The sequence below is a fragment of the Dermacentor variabilis genome, chromosome 7, assembly GCF_050947875.1.
Source record: "Dermacentor variabilis isolate Ectoservices chromosome 7, ASM5094787v1, whole genome shotgun sequence".
Lineage (NCBI taxonomy): Eukaryota > Metazoa > Arthropoda > Arachnida > Ixodida > Ixodidae > Dermacentor > Dermacentor variabilis.
In genome coordinates this window covers 147,538,471-147,565,050 of record NC_134574.1, presented here as the reverse complement: position 1 = coordinate 147,565,050, position 26,580 = coordinate 147,538,471, and the positions used below count along the sequence as shown (strand labels likewise).

The window sequence follows — 26,580 nt, the reverse complement described above, 5'->3', positions numbered from 1 at the left end:
AGCGCAAGCGCAAATTTGTTAGGAAGGGAGCTACCCAGGGCCAGGCTTTCGCAACGCGAAGGTGTATACGGCAAACGCCGCCCGTCGTCTGCTACAGCGTACCGAAGAAGCAGAAAAAATCCTCACTTCCTAAGCAGGGTTTACGTAGCAAAGAAAAGCATTGCTTACGTGTCCCCTCTATTAAGAAAGAAAATTTAGCTTCAACTGTAATTTTGTTGGAATTTCCAACGTGCAGCCGAAAGTGCCTGCTTTCAAAAGTGTGTGGGGGGGGGAGGGGGTGGCATACTCCTCTTACACTAGTGTGCCAAGTGGGGTGGCAAACACGCCTACGAAAGCGAGTGAATACAAGTGTAGCCATCTGGCGTCCTTTTAAGGTCACCATGGTGACCGGGAACGGCGGCTGCGACCGTGATGCCACCCCTGGGGTGGTCAACTACGAAGCCGACCCCGTCGTGGTGGACGGCGTCGCCTTCCTGCCACTCAGCGACGCCCGGCTGGCGCGCGAGGCCCTGAGCTACGAGCCTCGGCCGGGTGACGTCATCCTGGCCACTTTTCCAAAGAGCGGGACCACGTGGTGCCAGTACCTGATCTGGGGCATCCACAACCTCGGGGCCGTCGAGGAGGGATCCATGCCGCCGGTGGAGGACGTGCTGACGCAGCACTTTCCCTACATCGACCTGGTGAGCACTCGCTCTCGAGACAGCGCATATAACGCAACTACGTGAAGTCGGCATAAGTCTTGCATCACATATAGTACCGGGACTGTGCGATAAATGTAGTATAACGTCGTGTGACTGTGTGCAAGCAGGCATAAACTAACGTTAAATAATTGTGCCCTCTACAGTATACTCGGCTCTCACTGATATACACACCCACATTGGACAGGCCCTCGAATTGGAGCAACGCATCGTGAAAAAAAAAATAATAATTCTAGGATATTACGTACGAAAACAACGACCTGATATATGAGGAACGCCGTAGTGGTGGACTCTGGATTGATATTGACCACCTGGCGTTCTTTAATTGAGTGCACCTAAACCTATGTGCACGGGTGTTCTTGCATTTCGCCTCCATCGATTTGCAGCAGCCGCGGCTGGGATTTGATCCCGCTACTTCGTGCTTATAACAGCGCAACAGCTAAGCCACTAAGCAACCACGGCGGGTATGCGCATAAATGTGGCAACGCGAACCACGCTTCACTGGATAAAAAAATAATTGTGTGGTCTTGCGCGCCAAAACCACCAAATTTCATTATGAGGCACGTCGTAGTGAGGAATTCCGGATTAATTTTGACCATCTGGGGTTCCTTAATGTGCACTCAACGCACGGTACACGCGCGTTTCTGCATTTCGCTCTTATCGACCAATGCGGCGATTGGATAAGCCGTATACGGGGCTATGTAGTCCAACCGAACAGCTCTGTGCGCACTTCAACTTCTCTCTCTCTCTCTCTCTCTCTCTCTCTCTCTCTCTCTCTCTCTCTGTGTGTGTGTGTGTGTGTGTGTGTGTGTGTGTGTGTGTGTGTGTGTGTGTGTGTGTGTGTGTGTGTGTGTGTGTGTGTTGCTGAGCAGGTAGATGCACGTCGAAGGAGGATCAAACAGCGCAGAATCGTGGTGGTGGTGGTGATCAACTTTATTAAAAAATTGGAGGACGCTTAAGCTTCGCCTTCAAGAGTGGAATGCGACAGCGTTCCCATCGACCCGCCCGCCAAGGGGTGTAAGACAATGCGCTACGGCGCAGGGATCACTTACGAGGCGCCCCGCATCGGACTTTGCGCCCACCTATCACACGGAGAGCGTCAAGCAACGCAGCGTTCGGCGCGGCAACGAAACGTGCGCCTGAGCAAACGGAACGAACCAACGAACTCGGTGTCTCGGAGGGGGAAACGATCTACGCTAGCCAAACGTCGTGATCAGCACGGGCAGAGAGATAGATAGTAATCTAAAGAAAGGAACGGCGCTTGATTCTGCAACCCGCGTGGGAGCACGGCGAAGCGTCGTCAGGGGAGAGGGAGTCGGGGCCGCGACGTAAAGCCCCTCAATTTTTCAAAAGTAGCGCCATTCTTAGATCTTTCCGCCACCCCGCTCACCCTGGCGCGTCCTCCTCCACGCCTCCTGTCGCCCCAGCCTCCTCTGCGCCCCCATTGGCCAATCTGTGTCACGTGGAAGCAGGCGCCGCGCTTTAGTATATTTTTTCTTGCTACCGCGGAGCAGGCGCCGCGCTTTTGTATATTTTTTTCTTTCCAGCGCGCGCCGACCTCCATAGTTGGGCCTGCGCGACGAAAGTACGGCAGGCGCACTGACTGAATGCGTTAGCGTAATAGATGCGTAGGGCCGAGAACTTAATTGCGATGCCATGCTGCTGTGCCTTCGGTTGCCGCAACAGACACAGCGAGGGCAAAAAGCTTTTTGCTTTGCCGTCCGGCGGGCGCAACGCAAAAAGAAGTGTGGATTCGCAGGATCGGGCGGGCTGACATCGAGGAAGTGGCAAAGAACGCACGGCTTGGTGAAGTAAGGGCCACGGCTACTCACAACCTCTTATTTTGAGCCTAGTTCACGCCTTCCGCTTCGAAAAAGTGTGTGTTCATGCTCTGCGTGGTTTTTAGCGCGGTGAATGACTTTTTTTTTTCGAATGTGCTCTCTTTGTTTCATGTAGTTTCGTCTTTCGGTGAAATGCACGCATCTGTAGCTGGCCTGTGACATTAGAGCGACTTTATTCAGGGTGTCTTTTGAGCTCCAGCACAATCTCTAGCACATTCTCGACGCTTTTGCAAGGCTCAATATGACTTAGGATGCAGTCTTTTAGCTTCGAATGTACGCCCGCCTGTATTGATTTGGTTTGTGGTGATTAACGTTTTTAACGTTCCGAAGCGACTAACGCTAGGGTGCAGGTCGTAGTGCATGGCTCCGGATAACTTTATCTAGCTCGCCTGGGGATGTTTAACGTGCACTTTGATCGTAGAGTCGTACGTGGGCCGGTAAATTCCTCGTTGGCGTTTCATAAGACTCGCGCGGGCGCGCTAGCGCTGCTTTAGAAGTTGGCACCTCGGCGCGATTGTATTTCTTCAATAAATTTTATGTACTAGTTGCAACACCTTGTCATTATTTCGTATTATTGACGGCGCCTCCTGGGCACCAAAGCGGGAACGGGAACACCAAAGCTAGAACCAGGGCTGGATGGGGCTCGCCGAAGCCTGTGCATGCCAAGGGGGTATAAGATCGCGGACAGCCAATTTTGTATGCGAACACTCCCTGCGACGCCTGCATTATTGTAATGTCACGTGCTCTTCAGAGGCCTCCGTTAGCCATTACATGTGCCCTCCTGGAGCAGAACTTGTAGAAAAAAAAAATCGTCACGATTACCAAAGCACCCCACAATGAAAAAAAAACGGCCCTGTTGCCAGGCATTGCTGACCGCACACAGCCGGAATGGCTGTATGCAGTCAGCAATCTCTCACGCGCCGGCCGAACAAAAGTATCCTGCAGGTACGTAAATGAATCTACGAAACCACGTACACATACTCTCACGCTGTCAACACCTGAAACTTTGGTAATTACGCGCGTGTTTGAGTACACCGCGTGCTTGCGTCGTGTTTCAGCAACACGAACTCTCAATGACGCGCGCTTTACGCCTTAAATACGCCTTGAATAATGGTCCTTTTCGCTATTTCTTCCGCATTTCCGACACGAAATTCTAAAGGCCAATTACCAACTGACGAAGAAAGATCTCGATTGAAAAAACTGCTCCGCAGGGCTTGAACGGACTTTTCTGCGGATTCCCTCCCGTAGAGTGTTAGCCGTCGTCTGCTACGGCAGGCCCACCACCGGCGGCGCCACCGTCGAGGCCGCGCCGAGCGGAGGAGGAGGGAAGTGAATGGCGCTACTTTGGGAGATTGAGGGGCTTTACCCAATGCGCGCATGGCGCGCCACCTGTCGGGGCAGCGCCGTACATTGAGAGGAGGGGGTCTTCTGGGTTTGGCGCAAGATGGCTCTGCGTGTGCGGTAAGCGCAGAAGAAATGTAGCGGAAGCGTACTTCGCTACTCGTGTAAATGCGACTTCTGTAAGTTACATGCTCATAATTACCGATATACACCGCAGTATAACTTTCTACGGCACGTTTTTAAGGCGACACCGCGTTCACTAGAAGCGCGTTTGTACCGCTTTCAAGCATCGAACTCGTGGCTCAGTGGTAGCGTCTCCGTCTCACACTCCGGAGACCCTGGTTGGATTCCCACCCAGCCCATCTTGGAAGTTGCTTTTTATTTATGAAGTGCCTGCCGTGATTTATCGCTCACGGCCAACGCCGACGACGACGACACCGGCTTTTCTGCGACACGAGCTCCTTAACGCTATCGCGTTAAAAGGGGGAAGGGTAAAGAGGGACGTGGCTGAGGGTTTGGGCTCAAGTAAGGCCCTGGGCCTGCTTCGCCTTTTCCGCCCAGTCCACCAGTTCAAGTAAGGGAAGACTGCAGTGTCTGTCGTTGTGGTCACTACACTGTCGCCTCTCTTTCGCATCGTTCGAACCACTCTGAACCGGTCGTACGCACCGCAGCTGGGCACGTCGTCCACGGTGGCCGACCGGCCTCCTCCGCGCTTCATCAAGACCCACCTGCCCGCCGACAGGGTGCACCGGCCGAGCGACGGCGGCGCCAAGTACGTGGTGTGCCTGCGCAACCCGTTCGACGTGGCCGTCTCCTACTTCCACATGCGCCGGGGCCGGCGCGGCCTGACGCGGCTGCCGCCCGACTACGGCTTCGACCACTTCCTCGACGAGTTCCTCAGCGGAGGGCTCGTCGGGGGCGAACCCTTCGGCCACGCGCGCGCCTGGCACGACAGGAGCAAGGTCCACGACAACGTCCTCCTCGTCTACTACGAGGCCCTCAAGGAAGACCCTAGAAAGGTGGAGCATTTATTTATTTATTTAGTTAGTTAGTGATTTGATAAGTAACCTGTCAGCACCTAAATGGCGACGTACGAACAAATACCGGGATTGCTGTGATTACTCATAAATTCATATTAAGGCGTAAAAAGTCTTTAGTGGTTCTCATGAGTGTCCGTGCGTAGTCCGTGGTGGACGCAGGAAAGCGGTGATCACCGGCGAGGGCTGCAAGGAGAGGAGGCGCCATGCCGGTAGCGCTGTGCGAGGGGGCGCGTGGGGGTGCGCGGACATGCGCGGGGGTGCGCGCACATCGGCGACAAACCTTGCAGCCATATGGGTGTGATTATACCCCGTGATTATATCCTGAAATCAAGAAAAAGAAATGGGCATGGGCAGGACATTAATGAGGAGGGAAGATAACCGGTGGTCATTAAGGGTTACGGACTGGATCCCAAGGGAAGGGAAGCGTAGCAGGGGGCGGCAGAAAGTTAGGTGGGCGGATGAGATTAAGAAGTTTGCAGGCATGGCATGGCCACAATTAGCAGATGACCGGGGTTGTTGGAGAAGTATGGGAGAGGCCTTTGCCCTGCAGTGGGCGTAACCAGGCTGATGATGATGATGATGATGATGATGATGATATCCCGTGCTCGCAGCCACGGCGGCGTCCGTTCGCAGAACAGTTCAGACAACAGCGGCAGTCATAGATAAGCTTTCGCCTGTCGCAGTTTAGCTCAGCAAAGTGCCCATAGATTTTTCTCCCACTTAGGTACGGCATTTCTTTTTTTCGCCAGCGAATATGTTCGGCCGGGTTATCCCTGTCATCCAGCTCCGTTCGAAGTAAGACGCGAGAGTGTGCCCAAAAAGTCGTCGATAGGTGAAGAAAGGGACAAGTCACAACCACTTCGCGCGTTTTCCCTTTCTTCCGAGTCTCGTGTTTTGCTTGCGGTATAACTTTCCGAAACCATGAATCGCCGGATGCAGCCGACACCCACACTCTGCTATCCCGAATGTTGACGCAAATTCTGCAGCGAAGTATCTTAAAATTCGTCCAAGCGGGTCACGCGCCCTACGCGAATTCGGCTGCACATTTTTTTTTCTTCTCTCGAATATAAGCGAACCACCAATTATTCATCAATGCATCGTGTTCAATGTGCGAGTAGCCCACGAACTCGACCCGCGAGTCCAGATTCGACGACACATGATCGCGCGCCAACCGCCGTGGTGGCTTAGCGGCTATGGCTTTGAGTTAATTATGAAGATTCTGATAATTAATTATGAGTTAGTTATGATTAGCACGATCGAGGTCGCGGGATAGGCGCGCTTTAAGCATCCCCAGGTTGACAAAAACATTAATCCTCATTGCCCTAATATTACGTGCCTCATAATCAGATGTGGGTTTTGGCACGCGAAACCAGACAATCGAACTTCTTCAGGACTATGCGCACCGCTATCGTTGTGATTTGAGCACCCCTCGCTTCTCTGGCACAAATTCAACGAATGAAGAGCTAGATTTTTTTTACCCCACAGTTTCGGCACTGTCCGGTTTCTCCACCGTCCCTATGCACCGCGACAATTAACAGAAACATCGTCAATCCGTCGTTGTTGGCGCCGACGCAAAATAAAGAGGATAGATACTGATGTCAGTACGACGTACGTTTTATCGCAGGGCTATCAATCCGGCTTATAACGCGCGCCACTCCGGATCTGACGTTATCGACGACGCCGTACTCTTTGTACAGCGAGCTCGGTGAGAAGCTGCGTGTCATATCGACAAGCTAGCTCACGTACAGCATCGCGATTAAAGTATCGTGGCTAAAGTGGCCCCTTATATATAGTTAAAGTGGAAGCGGCAAAGAGTACAACAATGTGACCTACGTGACGTCACATGAGTACTGCCTACGGTGTACAATACGTGTCCCCGCTAATAGCAATAACGCGATTTGCAACATGTGCCCATCCCGGAGGCCGTGTAATCAAACAAGTGGCTGGATATATAGTAGGTCGCCTGTCTGTAGTATGAGGACCTCAGTGGTGTGTTCCTTTTTTTTTACTCATGTTGGTGAGTCACAGTTTGTGACTCAAGAACGGTACCTTGTCCATATCCTTCATTGTCTTGCTGCCATGTTCAGTCGTACGCACAAATGCCATTTTTACGCTAACACTAACAAGAGTAACTGCACTATTTTAACACTATCATACTTGTTGCTCCGTATGGAAACGCTTTTCAGAACCCAAAATGACGCTGCATGGCCTCCCAGATTTAACAGGTGCCTCACTGTAATCTTGGAGGCCACGGACTTGGGAAATGCAGCTTACCGCTGTCATTGGACAAAGCCATGATGGGCATTATGGCCCAAAAGGGGCCACTCAAGAGAAACACTAAATCAGTTCAAGCTGATATCAAATTCTTCCAAAACGTTATATTTCAATTATTGTGCCCTGGTAATATGGTTATCATGCGAAGAGAAAATGAAGGTCACAGTTCCATTCTTTGACTTTTGCGCCGAAACCCCAGTGCAGATATGTACGCGTGACGTTAAGAGTTTCAAAGTATATTTTCGTATTTCTGCCACTCGCGGTTCATGAAATGTTACTGTGGCTTGCGAAGATGAGCCTGTGGTTCTTTTAGAAGACGATGTAGTCCATCTTTACCTACAAGAAATTATAACTACGCTGAATCAGGCGACATCAACATCTATGCCGTCACGTCTAGCTATTTCGGGTACTGCACATCTGCGTACTCGCCTTTCTGGTTAGTGTTCCCCATAGCTCATCAAGCCTCTTCTCGCAGCGGAAAGAGCTTTGTTTTTGTATGTGGGAAGCGAGTTACTTACGGTTAAAAGAATAACTTTTCTTCGGTTTCACTTTGACAATTCCAACCTTCGACAGGTCGTACTGAAACTCGCCGAGTTCCTGAGCTCCGATGCTGCCGCGAGGCTGTCGGCCGAACCGGCACTCCTGGAGCGACTCCTGGAGCAGACGTCGCTCGAGCGGCTCCGGGGCCTGACGGCAGCGGAGAACTTCGCCGAGGGCGACTTCTCGCGCCAGCACCCGACAGCTGCCCTCTTTCGCAAGGGGGTGGTCGGCGACTGGCGGTCTCACTTCAACCGAGACCAGGAACGCAGGTTCAGGGAAGCGTACGACAGGGCACTCGGGGCCACCGAGATGCACGACTTCTGGACTGAGCACGTGAAGTCGACGGGCTAATTACGCGTGAGGCTTGTTAGGAGACAAGTGAGCATAAGGAAATTAGTTGAGCCCGTGGCCCTGCACCTACGCTTCAGAAAATAAAAAAAAACTAAATGCGATAAGTTTGAAGGCGAGTCAATCAATGGGCGTCGATCACAGACATGTGTAGATGTTTAGCGTGTCCGGTAGTCCGGTAAACGCAAGCGGACTGGGCGTTTCACCGGATGAGTGGAAGGGTCTGCACGGTACGGCCACCTGGTGGCGCAGAACTGAATCAGACAAACACCGCTAATATTGCAGTAAGAAAGCGTGTTTTATTTTGCTGCTGGTGTAAATTTTCGGCGGTAGCACGATTATGCCGTTGCTGACAATATTCGCAAGTAACGAAGCAGAATACACTTGGTTATAGCAGTATTACATCTGTGTTTGTCTGGTGGAGCTCTGCGCCACCAGATGGCTTCATCGTGCAGGCCATTCACCTTCGCGCCTCCACTCAACCGTAAAACGCCCAGTCCTCCTGCATTTTCGGTAATGCCAGACCCGCTAAAACTCTTTAAAAGAGAGTTGAACGTGTCCAAATAATTTGGTTATTAAATGTTGGTTATGTCTATATTGTCCATTTTAGGTGTTTACTTATCGCCTAATTCGAGTTCGAATCGTGTCGCATTTCACGCGCAGTTGCGTTGATGCCCATCGGGTATCCTTTGCCGTCAAACAACGTTAGAGACGCTCGCGGTATTAATCACAAGCCTCGGCAGTCACGCATCTGTGCAAGGCGCCTCTCTGTCGCTAGCGTCTTCATGCATACACTGTTCGACGTCCTGAGGCCCCTTGCGGGCACGACACGAATCACGCATTTGGGCGCGACAGCCCCAGCGAGTAAACCAAGTCGTCGGGCATTTCCCCTGTAAAATCTGGTTGACTGATTGTTATTGAAGTGTGGACACTGAATCAAGCCCGGATTAGGGACATTTACTCAAAACTCTGAACTGTCCCGTTAAATTCGAGACTGTTGGCAACCCTATGCATGCCCGATACAGAAAAGTGAGGGAAGCTCGCTAAGAAAGCCACGCTCTCTTTTCTTAAAGAAAGAAACGCATAGTTGCTGCTAAAAACGAATGTTACGAAGCCAGTCTCACACTCTACTAATCCTCGCTTTGCCGCCTTCGCTAGAGGGCAGATAATTGTTGTAACAAAAAGCACTGTGCAGAATATAATTAGTTGTATGCGATTTATTTAACAGCTTCACGATAGTTTCGGTTCTCAAATTTCATCATGTGGGTTCGATCTGCAGGATTTCTTTATATATCTTTATTTCAGGTACAAAAGAAGCCGGCATGCCGCTGTCTTTCGTGGGAACAGCTCCTAATTTATTTCTATGTCAATAAATAACAAGAAAATGTCAAAAAAAGCTACGAGAACGAGAAACGACCACGGGAACAGAGAAAAACCTTAAGAATCAAATCTATCGTGAGAGTTCGACAAAAAGCTTTGCCCAACACGAACCACTTATTCAAACGGCACCTCAAGTTTCCTAATACACACCATGCGATGACAAGAGACTCGCGTCATTAATCTGCTAAGTTTCAACGAGCTTTCGGTTACTACATCCACTGGCAGGCTGTTACCAGGACGTCTAGGGTAAAAAATTTCCCAATCTGGAGCTGTTCAGCATTTATTTCTTTTCCAACCTTGCTGCATTCTGCCGTTAAATATCTAATTCATTGTATGCCCTGACTGTACAATAAATAAGCGAATATAATTATATCAATTCCATACAACTAATGGTGATGCGGACAACTACGTTTGCTTTCACCCTGTACATTGTGCAACATAATTCGATGTTTATATTTATCCACTCCTGAGGTCTCAAATTTAATCTCGTGCAGGTTTTTATGTATAGGTCGGCTGTCATGCGAAGTTGCTTCCTCGGCATTAATTTTCGTCCACAAAATACTTTTGTCTCTCTAAGTGCGAAGTGCGGTCTGCCCGAGAAGGAAGGCCAACACAAAGGCATTCCAAGAATTCCCCCAACCATTTCTTGTCCCCACAGATTTGCCAAACGTAGCCAACAAGAGAATGTATTGTTACCATTCAATAGCGTTTGCTATTCCTTTCAGAGCAGGCAGACGTAGCAGTGGTATAGGCGAAGCTGTTAAGTGCCAACGATAATTTGTTATCGAAAGCACTAGGTTAGAAATAAGCTTTCTAGCGTGTGTGCGGAATAAGTTTCGACAATGGTCCCGCTAATTAGCAGCAGCGCTTACACAAATGAGAGATCTGGCGCGTCGCATCGCGAAGTCCTACAGCGTGTCCAATTCGTGGGAATGGCAGTAATGCGCTAAGAACGCAAATGGCGTTGATGGGACAGAACATGGCACGTAGTAAGTTCGCTACCAAGTCGCAAAGCGGTTCATGTGAACGCTGCTGCACCGCATCCAAGGAAAGAGACGGCTACCGCCAGGTGCTCACCTCCATGTACTCGACTGAACGTAATAACGGGACCACGGCTTCCAATTTTTTTTTCGGGTGAAAGGTAATGCGTCACGTGTCAATGCTGCCGCGTGGTAATCAACACGATGCGCTAATGAATGCGACACGCTGCAGCCGAATTATTGTGAATGTGGTTAACGCGTTAGTGCACAGCTATGAAAATTGTTTTAGGGTCCCTCTTATGGGTGGATGGATAGATGAATGGGTGCAAAAGCGTCCCCTTTGAAATGGGGCGGTTGGTTGCGCAAGCAAGCTCTCGTTCTTTTTTCGCCTAATGTCCTAATGATCTTCTATTATTTTTTTAACAAACAGCAAATTCCCAGCGTCGAACTTTCTAAACCACTATACTTGGAACTTTGTTATTGTAGGCCGAATGTAAAAAAAAATTCAGAGTGAATTCTAGCGCCAAAATCGATAACATCACGCATCTACACATGGCCTTTGAAATCCAAAAGTGCGCGCCACCGGATCTCGGAGCCCACAATCGCCACGAGTTTGGAAACCAAACGTTCCCGGAAGCGGCAATGAGACTGATGGTGCGCTCACAGTGCCGTTTGAGCATGTTCACTTCCTGCAGTTGAGCGCTACTGCGGTTGCCGATGGTTCAGGAAGATAGCTGAGGAAGATAGTTCAAGGAGATAATAGCTGAGCTATTATGGAAACGTGACCCCATACTAAGCAAACCAAAATCAAGGCGGTGACACGGGTGCCAGTCATAGTGCCAGTGGCGGATATTAGTACGCATACCAGCATTTCGACACTTTATAGTCGGGATCTGTCAAGTGTTTGTATCACCTCAAAATTCAGTGTTCCACCTCCGTACCTTGCATCTTATAAAACTGTATGTGTTGCTCAAGCTTGTGTGTTATTTTTGAAAGACAAATTCTTTACGCAAAATCAAAACGCTTAAGTATTCAATGAAGAGAGCAGTATATTCCTCCTTGGCGAATGTATTTTAGCCAAACTTTCTTACCAAAAATACCAATAAGCTACGATCCTAAACCACAACGAATCTTTATCATTGTGTTATATCGTACTGTAATGCGCCTTCGTTAGAGGGAGTAGCGTGATTAGCAAATAATAACAGTCGCGGCCTGTGCTAGCCGGAACACGGGAGCCCCGGCATCGCTCTGCAAAGCGCCCCAACACCCGCGCCTCGTGAAGTCTTGCGGCGCATGCGTAGTCACACCGACTGGTGAGAAGCCCGGCGAGTCGTCTGCTACGGTGAGTTGTCTGCCAAGACTTCATGAGGCCCAGTTAGCTCGTTGCACTCCGCGGCATCCCTCCGCGGTCTCGCACTAGCAGTGGCGGCGCCTTTGAAAATATACGAAAACATTGTTAAACAAACAGAAGCAAAACATGGCCAGTTGGAGTAAACACATACAAAAATACAGGGTAGAAAAGACGCGTACAAAAAAGAATTCAGCACGCAAAGAATATGCAGATCCCACGCACCTTGAGGATCGATGTAAGCGAAGCTTTCCGTGCTGGATGCTTTGATTGACGATAAATAGCGGTGATGTTGACGGCTAAAGCTTAATTTCTTTAATGTTTCGGCTAAAACGGGAATGGTGACCTGTTGTTAAACATTACCTTGCGATCACCACCGCTGTTTGTCTGCGAAGTACACAGAACACAAAGGGAGAAGTGATTGCTTGAGGCGTTGTTGTGCGCCATATTTTGTAACCTCTGAGAGGGTTGAGCGTTGTCATTGCCTCGCATGGCACATCGCATCATGGCATAAGTATTGAACTTCAATTGGGTTATGCGGCTGCATGTGCCAGAAGCACAATCGTATTATGAGGCAAGCCGTAGTGGCGCACTCCGGATCAATTTTGACAGCCTTGATGTTCTTTAACGTGCGCCCAAAATCTAAGTGCACGTGCGTTGTCTATTTCGGTCCAGCCGAAATGCGGCTGTCGCGATTGGGATCACATCCACGACCTCTAGCAAAGTCATAGCCGCAAAGCTAAAATGGCGGGCGCAGGCATGTTGATTTGACGGTCGACCGCTTCCGTAGTGCCTCCTGTAGCCTGCGGTGCGCATTAATTGCAGCTCTGCTTCTTCACGCCCTGCGTACGCTGCATGCTTGAGATATTTGCATGCCGTTTATTTTTCAGAAATAGCAGCAACGTACTGTAGCGTACTTTGAACTTAAACTTATCCTGTTTCCCCGCAACCGCTGTCGTTTCCTTGCCTTCTCACGTCATCTCCCCACTCTATTGTATTGGAACAGCCTCTTCTCCCCCTGCCTCTCCTTCTCCTCTCTGGCCTCGCACGTTAGTAGAAAGGGAAGCAATGCAGTTTCTACAATGCTTCTGAGGGGAGTCACGGCTAATTACAGCTGTCAAGCAGCTAAGGTGGCGATTGCCAGGGAGGTCCAAGGCGCATTGTGCACATTCGACGCGGTGGGGGAAAACGTGTTTCTCCCGTCGCCTTTCCTCACTCGCTCCTGAATACTTCCTGCGCAGAGGTCTGCGCTTTAACTTCAGAATGCACGAATACAGAGCGAAAGAACTAGTTACATTTTTCAGCAATTTCTGTGTGATCGGTTATGACGTGGCGTCCGATATCTATGTACTGAATGCTGTCTTTCGTAGGAGCGACGTGGCGCCAGAAATATGTTGAATGGGAAGAATAATTCGTTATGCTGCTCTCTGGTCGAGAAGATTCTGATTGAAAAAAATAGGTTTCTCTGGCGCGGGCGGGGTTGTTGCTGTAAATGGTCAATTACGAAAGGAGTTTGTCACCTCGCATTGCAAATGTCACATCGAGAAAAATCACTTTGCAGGAACCCGATAGTCGAAGGGCCGATTTTCAGCACAGAACCATCGTCCTGTATTTCGAATTCGCTCTCCATCGCATGTGCACGTGTTCGCCCCAACTAGGCTGCCATTAAGATATAACAACTCACCCAGCAGCGAGTTCCGCTACCGTCCACAGACTACATTTGTACAAAAGTACAGACTGTCGGGCAAGTCAATGCATGAAATCACGTACACTTCAGTGCAAACGACACGCGGGCGTAAACAGCTCTGTGTGTGGTCCCCTCTGCCTATATACTGCAATGTGTGTGGTTTGCAACTTAAATGTACATGACACGCATGTGCCTGCGAGTGCGGTCCCCCCAAGTAATAACGAGGCAGGAATGCCGAGCACAAAGGCGTTCCGCGTATTATTCCGAAAGTTTCCCGCCATCCTACTTGCTCCAGAAACCAGCACATGGCCGCCAAGAGCGCGCGCATTGCTGTTGCCTTTCAGTAGGCTTTAGCTCCTCTGAACCCTTGCACTGGAGAAGATGAGCAGAGTTCTGAAATAGTATGGAGGAAACTTTTGCTTGGGCATAATCTGCCTATCATAGGCAGCACTATCTGCCTATGAATTTAAAAGCTGATTCTCCGAGCGCCACAGAAGGTGTATCGACGTGGTTTTTCGAGTCATCTTTGAGCATCAAAAACGGCTGCAAAATTTCACGTGCTTTTGTTTTTTTTCTTTAGATCTGCATCGAGCCAAGGCTTGGTTTCTTTGAAGACTGGATTGCAGCCCCGTCGTGCGCAAAGCGTCGCCAAATGTCCTGGTCCTTCCTGTGACACCATAGCGCGACAAGCACAAAGACGGCATCTATATCAACTAGCCCGATTCGAAGCTTTACTGAGCGGCCAGATCGCACGCCAATTTTGTGTGCATTTGCGTGCTTCTTTCACACTGAGAAAATATATTTTTTGTAGCGCGTATTGAGTAACAGAAAGCACTATAGGGTATTTCTATCTTCCTCTAATTATAATATCTGGAAAGTTAATTAATTGTGCGGCATTTCAAGAATCTAAGTATATTCAAGCGACGGCAAACAACATGACCTTTGTTCTGTCCTACAGGGTGTCTACGAACCGGGAAAACCGGGAATTCTCAGGGATTTTGAGTAGTCTGGAAAAACTCAGGGAAAACTCAGGGAATTTGTGCCTCTATCAGGGAAAACTAGCTGTAATTTTATTGAATGGGTCGCGGTAATGCTGGCGTGAGTAACAGACAGGAATCGTAATGAATCGTCTTTGACGCCCTGTCGTCGGCTGGAGAAGTTGGCAGTGTGCTGTCAACGACCGACTTTCCGGATTCCCGATAATTTGGACGGCTACGCGGCACCACCACGTACCCCTTAGAGTCAATGTATCAGAACGTCTGAAATTTCGGACGCAAGAACGCTTTGCCGTCCGATTCTCCTGACGTTTTGCCGTGACCGCAGGTGCGAAACGGCATTTATCAAAGCCACCACCACTGCCATTTGGTTACCTCGCCGCCTCGAACTGGCGCTCTCGTACGCAGATCCGCTGGCAGAGTACCACTACGGCAACGCTAGCCCTAGCTGCTTCGGCGTTCGCTATGAAGCTTCTTGCCGTTAATTGGGTGCCGTGTTTTGTATTGAAAGAATTCGCTACTGTCAGCAATGGCACGGACTCCGCCGTTCTGGTCCTCGCGATTGGCTTAGAAGCTGGCAAAGCACGGTGCGTTGCATAATGCCGGTTCCTGAAAGTCAGCTTCGCCTTAATACAAAACTGTTACGCGGTGAAGCATACGTGATGTAGTGCGGTGAAGCATAACAAGCGTGGAAAGGGGCTATTGCCACGGGACACAGTATGTATTCCTTAATTTTACGCGCATGCACCCGGTATTTCCTTTCACAGTACGAGCACCGATATGCCTAATACGTGTACCGACTGGCCTTCACAGCGTTTTCAAATGTGCCCGTGGCGGTTTGAGCCCCTAAGGGCAGTAAATGACAACCATTTATTTTTTCCAACTGGCCGATCTTTCGGATGTTTTCGCGGACCCTAGGGAGTTCAAACAATCAGACGTGAACTGTGAAACTGACCAAGAAGATGCTTCAAGTGGTCCGTGGGACGAACGAGTATCGGAAGGAAGACAAGAACATAAAGTACCTACACCTTGAGGAATGAACGGGAAAGGAAGCGCGCTGCCGCCGTTTTGAAGGAGCTTGAGCTCAAAAAATAAAGTGTTGGCTGATGCCGAGATGCAGGAGTCCCTGATCAAAACCAATACAAACTCATTAAAGCAGTGAAACACAAGACTGAGGTGTCGTGGGCGGGCTGAGAGTATGTCAGAACATATGAGGTTGACTTACGAGCTGTTGAGAGAGAATCCCAATTGTGACAAAGTTCGGGCCTCATACCACTGAGCTTGCTATCAGTTGATAGAACTAGTTCATATTTGAAAATATTTGCTTTTATATGTATCTCCTTTTTATTCGTATTTGAGAATGTCCAACTCGATTTGCATTTTTAAGACGTTTTATCTGCTGTGCATTTGACTAACGCTTCCACTTATTCTCTTTTTGAATAACGTAAACACTACTCCTTATTATTCGAATCAGATTAAGTCGTTCTTTTTCAAAATTTTTTTACATATGCTTACTAGAGAGTGACAGCATCGGGCAATAATGGTTTCAGCCCGTCTTGACATAAAACATAGTTCTGCATCAATCAGGGAATTTTGCGAAGGCACTCAGGGAAAACCTGGAAAACTCAGGGAATTTGGAAATGTCAACATGGTAGACACGCTGTGTCCAGTTCGAGGTATTTGCATATATATATATATATATATATATATATATTTATATCCTTTGAAGGTGGAACTGCACGTACGTGCATTAACGGCTTCATTAGAAAAGAAACAGCAAAAAAAATCTAGCGAAACGTCTCCAAATCTTGAATTCCTGCATATTTAAAGATCACTCTGTGTGTGTGTGTGTGTGTGTGTGTGTGTGTGTGTGTGTGTGTGTGTGTGTGTGTGTGTGTGTGTGTGTGTGTGTGTGTGCACCATTCAAAAACGAAAAAAAGACGGACGGTATGGTATATATTTTTACTGACGCCTCGGCCGCATGACTGCCCTTCGTCAGAGCACACAACATGAATATATATATATATATATATATATATAAATATATATATATATATATATATATATCATTCTCTCTAATCTCATTCTCTCTCTTATATATATATATATATATATATATATATATATATATATATATATATATAAGAGAGAGAATGAGATTAGGTGATTTGTGGTAACAATAAACATACTACTAGCTGCCTTTGTAATTGTTTTGCTACGGCGGAGCCGTTCTTTTATGGCCTCCCTGACTTCCGGGAATAATATCGAGTACGAATAATGGAGTTATACGATTAGAGCCTACGCTCATAACTTATATAGAAAGGATTCATACATCGTCAGCCCCAATTCAAGAAAAATAATGGAACTTTACGAAATTTCCGAAATGCCTCTTTAAACGAGCCCTGTTGGTGCTAATAAATCTTATCAATCTGTGCCTACTTGAATGCAGCATATCTTTCTTTTCCTATAGATAATAGTAGGCGCTCACAAAAATAGCAAGCGAGAACGACGAAGCAAGTTTGTGTCCTCGACCGCTTGCCGCGCAGCAAAATATACGGGTCACGCCAGCTAACCAGAATAGAGAACCAGCAGAAATGCTCCTCTAATATACATACTCGACTAAGAGCCGCACCCCCAAGGTGGCAGCTCGCCATTCGAAAAAAGAAATGGAAGACGCCGAACAGACAGCTGAAGAGAGCAGAATTGTGCTAATTCTCTTGGATTCTGAGTTCGTGACATGCTCGGCCTTCGGACATCGTTGTGCGAAACTTTGACGTCACAGTCGAAATCAATGGATGACAACTGTATTTCTGAGTGTGCTACCAAACCTAATCCAAGAAGCGGTGACAGCGACTGTAGTGAGGACTACGATGAATAGCCAAAAGGATCCCCCATGCACGCGTAGCAGCCCGTCACGTACTTTCCAGGAACCTGCAAGTCGGCGCGATGTGTTTCAACACAAAATGAGCGTCATGTATTTCTTGGCTATACATAGCATGTACACGTGTTCGCACCCACCATGCTCGCCCAGTAGAAAGTTCTCGTATCGTTCACAGTACTCACTTGTGACTCTCTAGTATCGCTCACTTGAACAAAATGACTTACTGCTGGGCTTAGCATAAGAAGCCAAGAAACACTGACACCAAGTACAACATAATGGCTGTTGGGCTAGAGTTCTGCGTGGCTTTATGCACGCTTCAGCGCAAACCGCACACGGTTGTCAAAATCTGCGTACCGTCCCAGCTGTCCACTACAGCTTGTGGTTTACAATGAAGTGCACGTGGCACCTAAAGCCCCTGCATCCACGCGCCACCGCCGCTTTCTTAAGTAGCGACAACCTTTGCTGTGCGCCGCCTTTTCCCCTCACACCAAATCCGGTTCCGGCATTTCCGGTTTAAAAATTTCCGGTTCCGGCGTCTCCGCTTCCTGGAGTTGCGCTGCGGGAATTTTCGCTTTGACTACTGTTATAGACGATGGTGAGACGCCCGCGCGTGCTTAGGAGAGCTGTGGCTGTCACCATGAGAAGAATGCAAAGTGGACAAGCTGTTGTATTCCGCTGAAGTAGTAGTTCGCGGTCACTGTTTTCCAAATGCACGAAAAACGGCAATGGTCTCCAAGCGCCCAGGCACTACATTCCACTGTACGCTGTCGCTCGTGCCACAACCGGTCGCGGGTTGACGCGAAGCAGCGAACACAAGCGGATCGCTGGTTACAATAGGCGGTGGTTCTTGGATGGAATCGCATTCACAGTTTCAACCGCAGCTGGAGCAATTAAAGCCTCTCCGGCGACGCGAAAGTAAACAACGCTAAAAAACGAAACGTCACTTCCACCCGGAACAAGAAGCTGCAGCTACGTAAGTTCCGCTTGGCGCCGGAAGCTAAGGGTGTGAATGGGAGAGGACCGTGGAGGAGGAGGGCAAGTTGGCGGTACTTAACCTGGTCGGCGGAGACGTGTATGGAGGGGCTTTAGTGGCACCTGTTCCTGCGAGTGCGGTCTCCCCAACTAACGACGCAGGTGGGCCGAGCAAAAAGGCGTTCCGTCGGCTATTCCGAAAATTAACCTGCCATCATACTTGCTGCACACCCACCTCCTGGCCGCTGAAACAGCATCTATTGTTGCCACTGAATGCACTTTAGCACCAATTTCCCACCACGTTTATCTTTCTCTCTATGTAGGCAGTAGACAAAAGAACTTTCTGTGGCACATTCCTCTCTTGCGCACGCACAGCAAAGTTTTGCAAATGGTCCAAGAATGCTATGATACGGGGCATCGTTCATAAATATAAATTTTTGGGCTGTAAGCTACAATTTTACCGTGGCGTCATTGTCATTACTGCATCTCAATGTTTTCAGGGCTGCGCGTCCCTTTGTTTTAAGTGTCTTTTTCGAATTCACACTGTAAAGCCCCGTCAGTCTCAAAGGTTTGTTCTTTGATAAAAAAATAAAGACAAATATCCCTTGTGGTATTTTGAAACAATTAGACCATTCATCTTGACAAGGAGAAGGTTTTCAAATACAGGGAAATGGCATTTCGTTAAATATATGCTTCAACCGCGAACAGGCACTGAGAGTACGAAACACTGTAATATGTTTGTTTCAATGAGAGTTCCTCCCTGGACAGCATGGTAATGATCATGCCGTGAGGCCGCCAGTTCTACATCTTACTTCTTAAAGCGTCCTTCATGATTTGGTGTTAATGGTAAAGAATAATAATCTGACTTGCCGTGTCGTAGAACCTTACAATTTGTAATGCCGATGACTATGAATTGTTCAGTGCTCAATGTAATATTATTGTTTTTCGTGTTCTTTAGCGGCCCCCAGCAACAAGTGTTCTATGTTTTCTTTTCTTGGCAATTGTGTAAGTTCGGTAAACGATACTGGCAGGCGACCCGAATATCGACCTACTAAATGTTTCTGCCCCAAAAAGGAAATTGAGCAGAACCTTCGAAGCAAATAGTTTCTCAAACGTAACAAATGTACCCGCAATAACTTTTAATAACTCATCTGCTTTGAACTCTCTGTCACAAACCTTGATCATTCAGATCTCTTGTGAGGTGTAGTAATCGCACACATCAATGATCACCTGTCCATATCACAATCTTGATATCATCTCGAGATTGTGATATGGACAGGATTGTGATCAGGCCGCGAGGTGGACTCAATATCTCCAAGAGTGGCGTTGTTACGGTGGCTGACGCAATACTCGCCGCCGCTGGCATTAGTCAGGAAGATCTGTGCCAAGATACTCTATGCCCGAATCTACAGCAAAATATTATGGTTGCTAGTACTCCCAAGCGCGAGAATGCGAACCGCTACGTCCGGATGAAGCAGATGCTCATCTCGGGCAAGGTATATGAGCTCAGTGCCTACGAGACGGCCCCGCACTCCACGTGCAAGGGAGTGATCCGCAACATCCCTCTTCAAGACGGCCCTGACATCATCGATGCCAAGATTGTCAACGCCAATAATCCACTCGCCTTAGCAGCGAAGAGAATAGCTCAAACCGGCACGGTCATCGTCGCGTTCGACGGGCATCGTGTACCGAACTTTGTCAGGTATGGACCGTTACTCATGCAGTGCTCACTCTACCGCAAGCAACTCGACGTGTGCTATACGTGCGGCCGCCTCGGTCATCGCGCCGACGTGTGTCCCAATCCAGCTGACGCTATTTGCCGTGGCTGTGGTGCCCCTAGTCCCGATGAGCAGCATCAGTGCACCCCCAAGTGTAAGCTCTGTGGTGGCCAGCATCTCACGGCTAATAAGGACTGTGCTCAAAGATTCAAGATCCCGTACATCGTGCGTCGTCGTCGCAGTGAGCGCGCCAAGATGGCCGGTGCCGTGTCACCGTCCCCTCATCAGCGCTCGGACACTGCGGAACTCGTCCAGGCTTCGTCCACTCCGGGTGCTCAGCGCAGAGGACGCTCCCGTTCCAGGGGCCGCTCGAGAGTCCGTTCCGTATCCAGGGGCCACTCCGCCTCCAGGGCACGTTCCGGCTCCCGCCGTGGGTCCAGAGGACGGGCCTGTTCCCGGGGACGCTCCGGTTCTCGGCCTCGCTCCAGCTCCAGGCCGGGCCGCGACACGTCGAGGCGGACCAGGTCCCGCTCCCGCACGCCCACTGCTCTTAGAAGCATGTTCACGCTCTCCTGGGCCGACAAGGTTCGAGGGGGACGTGAGGGTCCAAGAGGTGACGACCCGCCTCGCGATTCGCACCACGCACACGAGCTCGAGGAGTTGCGACGAGTTAACGAGCAGTTGAGGAAAGAAAACGCGCAGGTTAGACAAGAAATGTGCAGGCTAGCTGCGGAGATGGGGGAGATTAGGAAACTCGCGCTTTCACCCTCCTCGCCGCAACCCCCTTTGGCCCCGGTCGCCATGGATACATCTGAGACATCCCACGCGGCGCGCGCGCCCAAGCGTCGAGCGGTAGAGAACAGAGAGGAAGACGAGACTACAAAATTGCTCTCGGAACTCAAGAATGCTTTCGCCAGCATGCAGGCTAGCTTAGCAAAGGTCCAGGAAGCTATATCGCACCCAAAAATGGGCTTAGGTGCACTCAGTGAACGGATAAGCAAATTAGAGGAGGTCGATGCCAGGAGAGAACCCAGCCCCGCTCCTTCGCAAGTCGCAGCACGACGTCATGTACTAGCACCACCGACGGAGGGCGCGATTCTCAGGGCCGTTCAAGCCTCCTCTCAGCCTAGCCATGGATAGTGCGGACGAGAACTTTAGTATTTGGCAATGGAACTGCGGAGGGTTTCCCAACAAGAAGCCGCTTCTGCAGCAATATTTAAGAACTCTCACGGTTAAGCCCCAAATCATCGCTATTCAGGAAGTTGCAACTAGTACTCCTATCAAACTCGCAGGTTATCTGGTAGTATCCTCCCATTCAGGAGGTAGGGGAGTTGCTACCCTTGTCAGCAAAAGGTACAATTGCCTCTCTCGCGACCTCGGCCCTATTGGTGATGGCATCGAGTACGTTATGACTGAAATCCTCATGAACCCACCCAGAAAGGGCCTCAGAAGAAACAGCCTTTATAACCTCAACGTATACTGCAGCCCCAGCTACCGCAGGGCGAGGGCGAACTCTCTCCTCAAGAGGGCCGTCAGCCTGGCCGGTGGGCACCCCCTTGTCATCGTCGGGGATTTCAACGCTCCACATAGGGTGTGGGGGTACACCCATGACACGCCCAAGGGACGCGAACTGTGGCAGACTGCGATGGAACTGGACTTGAGCCTTATCACCGATAAGGACTTCCCCGCTAGGAGAGGCAACTCCGCATGCCGGGACACTACCCCAGACCTCTCTTTTGTCAAGAACGTAGGGGAGGTCAAATGGGTCAACACGGCTCTAGACCTCGGAAGTGACCACTACGTCATCGAAGTCTCCCTCCCGATAGCCCGCTATAAGACGAGGAAATTCAAGCTGATCGACTGGGACGTTTTCCGCAAGATCAGAGCCGAGCGCGCGCCGATGGCGGAGACAGATTTTGAAGGTTGGTGCAAAGGGACCAGGGATGACGCCGCGGCGGCAACCAAGGAGGTCGTCACTGAGCTCGACGTTGACAAGATGGATAGCAGATTGGCGCACCTGCTGGAAGCCAAGCAAGCCCTCCTCACGAGATGGAAGGGGCAGAAGCATAACAGGCGGCTCCGCAAGAAGGTTTCGGAAGTTAACAGGCAGATCGAACATCACTTCAAGAACCTGTGTAAGCAACAATGGGATGAGCTCTGCGAATCCGTCGAGGGTCAGCTCAGATCAGGCAAGAGCTGGGGTCTGCTCAAACACCTCGATGAGGGCAGCACCAGATCCAGCCAGAGACGATCCCTCGCGCGAGCCATCCACCTCGCTACGGACTCTACCCCGGACGTGTCAATTGTCGACAGGCTCATAGACAAGTACCTGCCGGTCGCGGATAGCTCTGCCCCTACCCAGTTCCCGGACTACGCGGGGTGTGCGGTGCCGGAGTTGGACCAGGACTTTACCGCGGCCGAGATCCGAGATGTCCTCTTCTCACTCAACGTCAAATCTGCCCCTGGTCCAGATGGCGTCACTAACAGGATGCTGAGGAATCTCGATGATGAGTCGATCGACTTCCTCACTGAAAGAATTAATGAAGTCTGGCGCAGTGGACAGGTCCCCACACAGTGGAAGGCGGCCTGCACGGTACTCATCCCCAAACCCGGTAAAGCACCAGGAATAGAGAATCTAAGACCAATTTCCCTGACGTCCTGCGTTGGTAAGGTTGCAGAGCATGCCCTGCTCAACCGGCTCAAGGTGCACATCGAGGCCAATGACATGTACACCCACAATGTGATTGGTTTCAGAGCCGGCCTCTCGACACAGGACGCCATGAAGCTGATAAAGCATCAGATCATCGACCGGAGCACGGGAGATACCAGAGCCATCCTTGGACTAGACCTGCAGAAGGCATTCGACAATATTTCACACGAGTTCATTCTCCAGTCTATTGCCGGCCTCGGGCTCGGGAAGAGGGCCTACGACTTCGTCCGATCCTTCCTTAGCCAGAGAACTGCCAAGCTCAAGATCGAAGGATACCTTTCGCAAGAGATCACCCTCGGTTCACGCGGCACGCCTCAGGGCTCAGTCATCTCGCCAACATTATTTAACATCGCAATGGTCGGGCTTTCTAAGGAGCTCGCGAAGATTCAAGGAATCAACCATACTATCTACGCAGATGACATCACCATCTGGTGCGTCGGCGGGAGCGACGGCCAAGTTGAAGCCGCCATGCAGAGCGCCATCGATGCGACCGAGCGCTTCCTCCACCCCACTGGGCTCAGATGTTCTCCATCAAAATCTGAGCTACTTCTCTACAAGAAAAGACCCAGAGGTGGCGGCCATCGTGATTGGAAACCGGCGTCCGAAAGCGAAATACGGCTTTTCACTGGTGACGGGTCTCCGGTGCCTAGAGTGGACTCACTCCGAATATTGGGGATGTATATCGAGTCTAACGGTTCCAATGGAACCGCACTCAGAAAGATCACCGCCAAGACGGAGAGTGCTCTCGGCCTCATTCGGAGGATCGCCAACAGGCACCGGGGAATCAAGGAAGAAAATCTCATCCGCATTATACATGCTTTTGTTCTCTGCCACCTTTCATACTCGGCGGCCATGCATAATTGGCATGTGGCTGAGAGGAACAAGCTCAATTCACTCATCAGAAAGGTTTTTAAGCTTGCCCTCGGCTTGCCTGCAAGCACCCAAACCGAAAACCTGTTGAAGCTCGGAGTCCACAACACGCTCGAAGAGATTATCGAGGCACAAGAGCACTCACAGCTGCTCAGGCTATCCGGCACCCCGACGGGCCGCAAGATACTCGACGAGATGGGCCTCAATCCTGTCGACCAGTGCCCTGACGCCATGCGGATTCCCAACGACATCAGGTCTCAACTGCACATCGCGCCCCTGCCCCGCAATATGCACCCCGCAAACAACGTCGGCAGACGTCGGGCCAGGGGTACAGCTCTACTCGAGCATGTCCGCAATAACCACATTGAGGCAAGCTTCGTGGATGCCGCGGCATATGTCCAACAAGAGGCATTCGCCGTCTCCATCGTAGACTCCAATTCAAGGCTCACTTGCTGCGCTACGGTACGCACTTCGAGGCCCGTGGTAGCCGAACAGGTTGCAATCGCGCTGGCTGTGCTCGATGGTCGCAGAGAAGCAATATATAGTGATTCCAAGGCAGCCATTAAGGCGTACCAAACCGGCATGGTCTCCCCCCAGGCCCTCCGCATTCTCCAAAGCGCCAAAAGTATCTCTCCGCATTCTTTATTTTGGTTTCCCGCTCACTTGGGGTCGATTGAGGGTTTTCCCTCTAACCCTAACGAGGGTGCACACGAGGCCGCGCGAGGACTCACTGACCGCGCCGCCTCAGCAGTCCCTCAGCCCCGCGAGGAACCCTTGCTTACGTTTAATGAGATCACTACGCACTACTATCTGTCAAGACGGGTCTTCCCCCTCCCGCACCCCGCCTTATGTAGGGCGCGGGCGGTTACCCTTCGACTTTTACAAGCCCGTGCGTACCCTAACCTCGCGGTTTTTCATGCCATATACCCCGAAAGATATCCCAGTGCGGACTGCCCTGCCTGTGGACTAAGGGCAACATTGGACCATGTGTTGTGGGAGTGTGAAGCCATCGGCTCCTCCTTCAGCGAGGATAGGTGGGCTGCGCTCTTGGGCAACGAACTCAACGACCAAACCCTGGCCGTCCAGAGTGCCCGCGATCGGGCCGTCAAGCTCGGCTTGGCGGTCCCTACGTGGGACTAGCCGGGTGGCGCGGGATCTCCCCTGCGTCTTCTCTGGACCAAAATAAAGTTACTTCACTCACTCACTCACTCACCTGTCCATATTCCTGAACAAAGTGATAATACGTGCACAACTGCGAATAAATACAGTACTAGCGCCATCGTAAGGTATGTTAATAAATATAGCCTTAATGCTTACCCTATAGACGACCGGGGTCGGGATTTTTTTCGGCGGGCGTCCAACGATCGCCTCATCTTGGTTGACCCGAATTAAAGCGCGTTCTAGTTCGTAACCGCTCAACCATATCTCACTCATCGATGCTAGCAGAAAGCTAGAACTGCTAAATAGCTCAATGCAGCCATTACATTCTTGGTCCTAAAGATGCCCGTCCGGGCAGTGCTGTTCACAAGCTTTTCTTCAGAAAAAAAAAATCTATAAGCAGACTCAATGCCAGTTATCATATCCGCATGCTGCGAATAATCACTTTCTTAATTGTTTTGTGATCAGCAAGAGTTAGGCCGATGTTTCCGTTCTTGCACTTTTTAACCCGAGCCTCAGCTAGAAAATGGTCAGTCTTTTTAAAAATTGAAATCCAGGTGGCTTCACCTTTGTTCACCACGTGCTTTGCGACAGTTAGCGACGGGTATTTCTCAAGTGCTTTATCAACTTAAATATACAGCCTCTCAGCTCAGTCGATTGCATATCGGAAAACCAACTCTGTCGCTAAAGATTGTGGGTTATTTTTTAGAGATAAATGTTTTACGCAAAAGCAAAACGCTTAAATACTCAAAGGATAGAACAATCTTTCATTTTTAGCGAATATATTTTAGCCAAGTTTTCTTTGAGTAAGTTAACCAGAGTAAGTTGCAGTTCTGCAATCACAACGCATATTTATTTTTCTTTAGCCTTACAGGTCTTCATGAGGGAGTACTTTATTTTAGTGGATTGGTAAATATTGCACAAATGTAGGTCATAGAGGACATAGTTAAAAGAAACAGAAGCAAAGCATGGCCTTGTTGAAATAAATGGAAACACAAGTACATGATAAGTCTATCGAATAAGGACAGCAGCTGTGTGATTGAGGACGACTCCTTTTTCATGCATTTTTTTTAGAAATGGTATGAACTGTCGGATGTACACCAACAACTACCGTACATACTCGACTAAAAACCGCACCCCCAACTTGGCAGCTCGAAATTCGAAAACGAAATGGAAGACGCCTGACAGACAACTGAAGAGAGCAACTTGTGGGAATGCTCTTGGATTCTGAGCTCGGTGTTTCGGCATCGTTGTCAGAAGCTTTGACGTTACGGTCTAACGCCATGGAAGATGCTGATGACAACTGCATTCAAGAGTGTGCTACCGAAACGAATCCGGATGGATGGATGGATGGATGGATGTTATGAGCGTCCCCTTTAGAACGGGGCTGTGGGTTGCACCACCAAACTCTTATTTTATTGCCTAATGTTGTACCTATGTTAAAGAAGAAAAAAAGAAAAGCAGTAAAAACACACGATGAATTCCCATATTCAAAGTTTCTCAACCCATATTGTGAACTTTGTTTTGTACGCCTCCGTTGTTTGTCGTTTCCCTACTTTTCTTCCGCCAATCTTCCAATTGCCTCTTACTAATCCCTCTAGCCGGCATGTTTACCTTCCCCCTGCTCTTGCTGAATCCAAGGGCTTCCAGGACGCCAGTGATTCCTAAATCGACCGCATGGCAGACATCTTCGCATTCTACTAAACATGCTCCATCGTTTCCGTTGCTTTACCGCAGCAAGCATATGCTTCTTCTTCCTTCTTGTATCCCGCTTTACAAGTGCGTGTTCTAAAGCGTCC

At 49.7% G+C, this 26,580-nt stretch overlaps 1 protein-coding gene across 4 annotated transcripts in view; it reads left to right on the top strand.

Moving 5' to 3' along the window:
• Positions 1 to 8,230, top strand: part of LOC142588134 (sulfotransferase 1E1-like) — a 156,117-nt gene extending 147,887 nt beyond the window's left edge. The window contains exons 2-4 of one of the 4 annotated variants that reach the window (XM_075699619.1): positions 375 to 680; positions 4,552 to 4,899; positions 7,768 to 8,230. In XM_075699619.1, the coding sequence (XP_075555734.1) occupies positions 375 to 680; positions 4,552 to 4,899; positions 7,768 to 8,085 (972 nt within the window). In that variant the 3' untranslated portion in view covers positions 8,086 to 8,230. The remainder of the gene's footprint in view (positions 1 to 374; positions 681 to 4,551; positions 4,900 to 7,767) is intronic. The other 3 variants (XM_075699620.1, XM_075699622.1, XM_075699621.1) reach the window with 3 other exon arrangements.
• Positions 8,231 to 26,580: the final 18,350 nt, after the last annotated feature.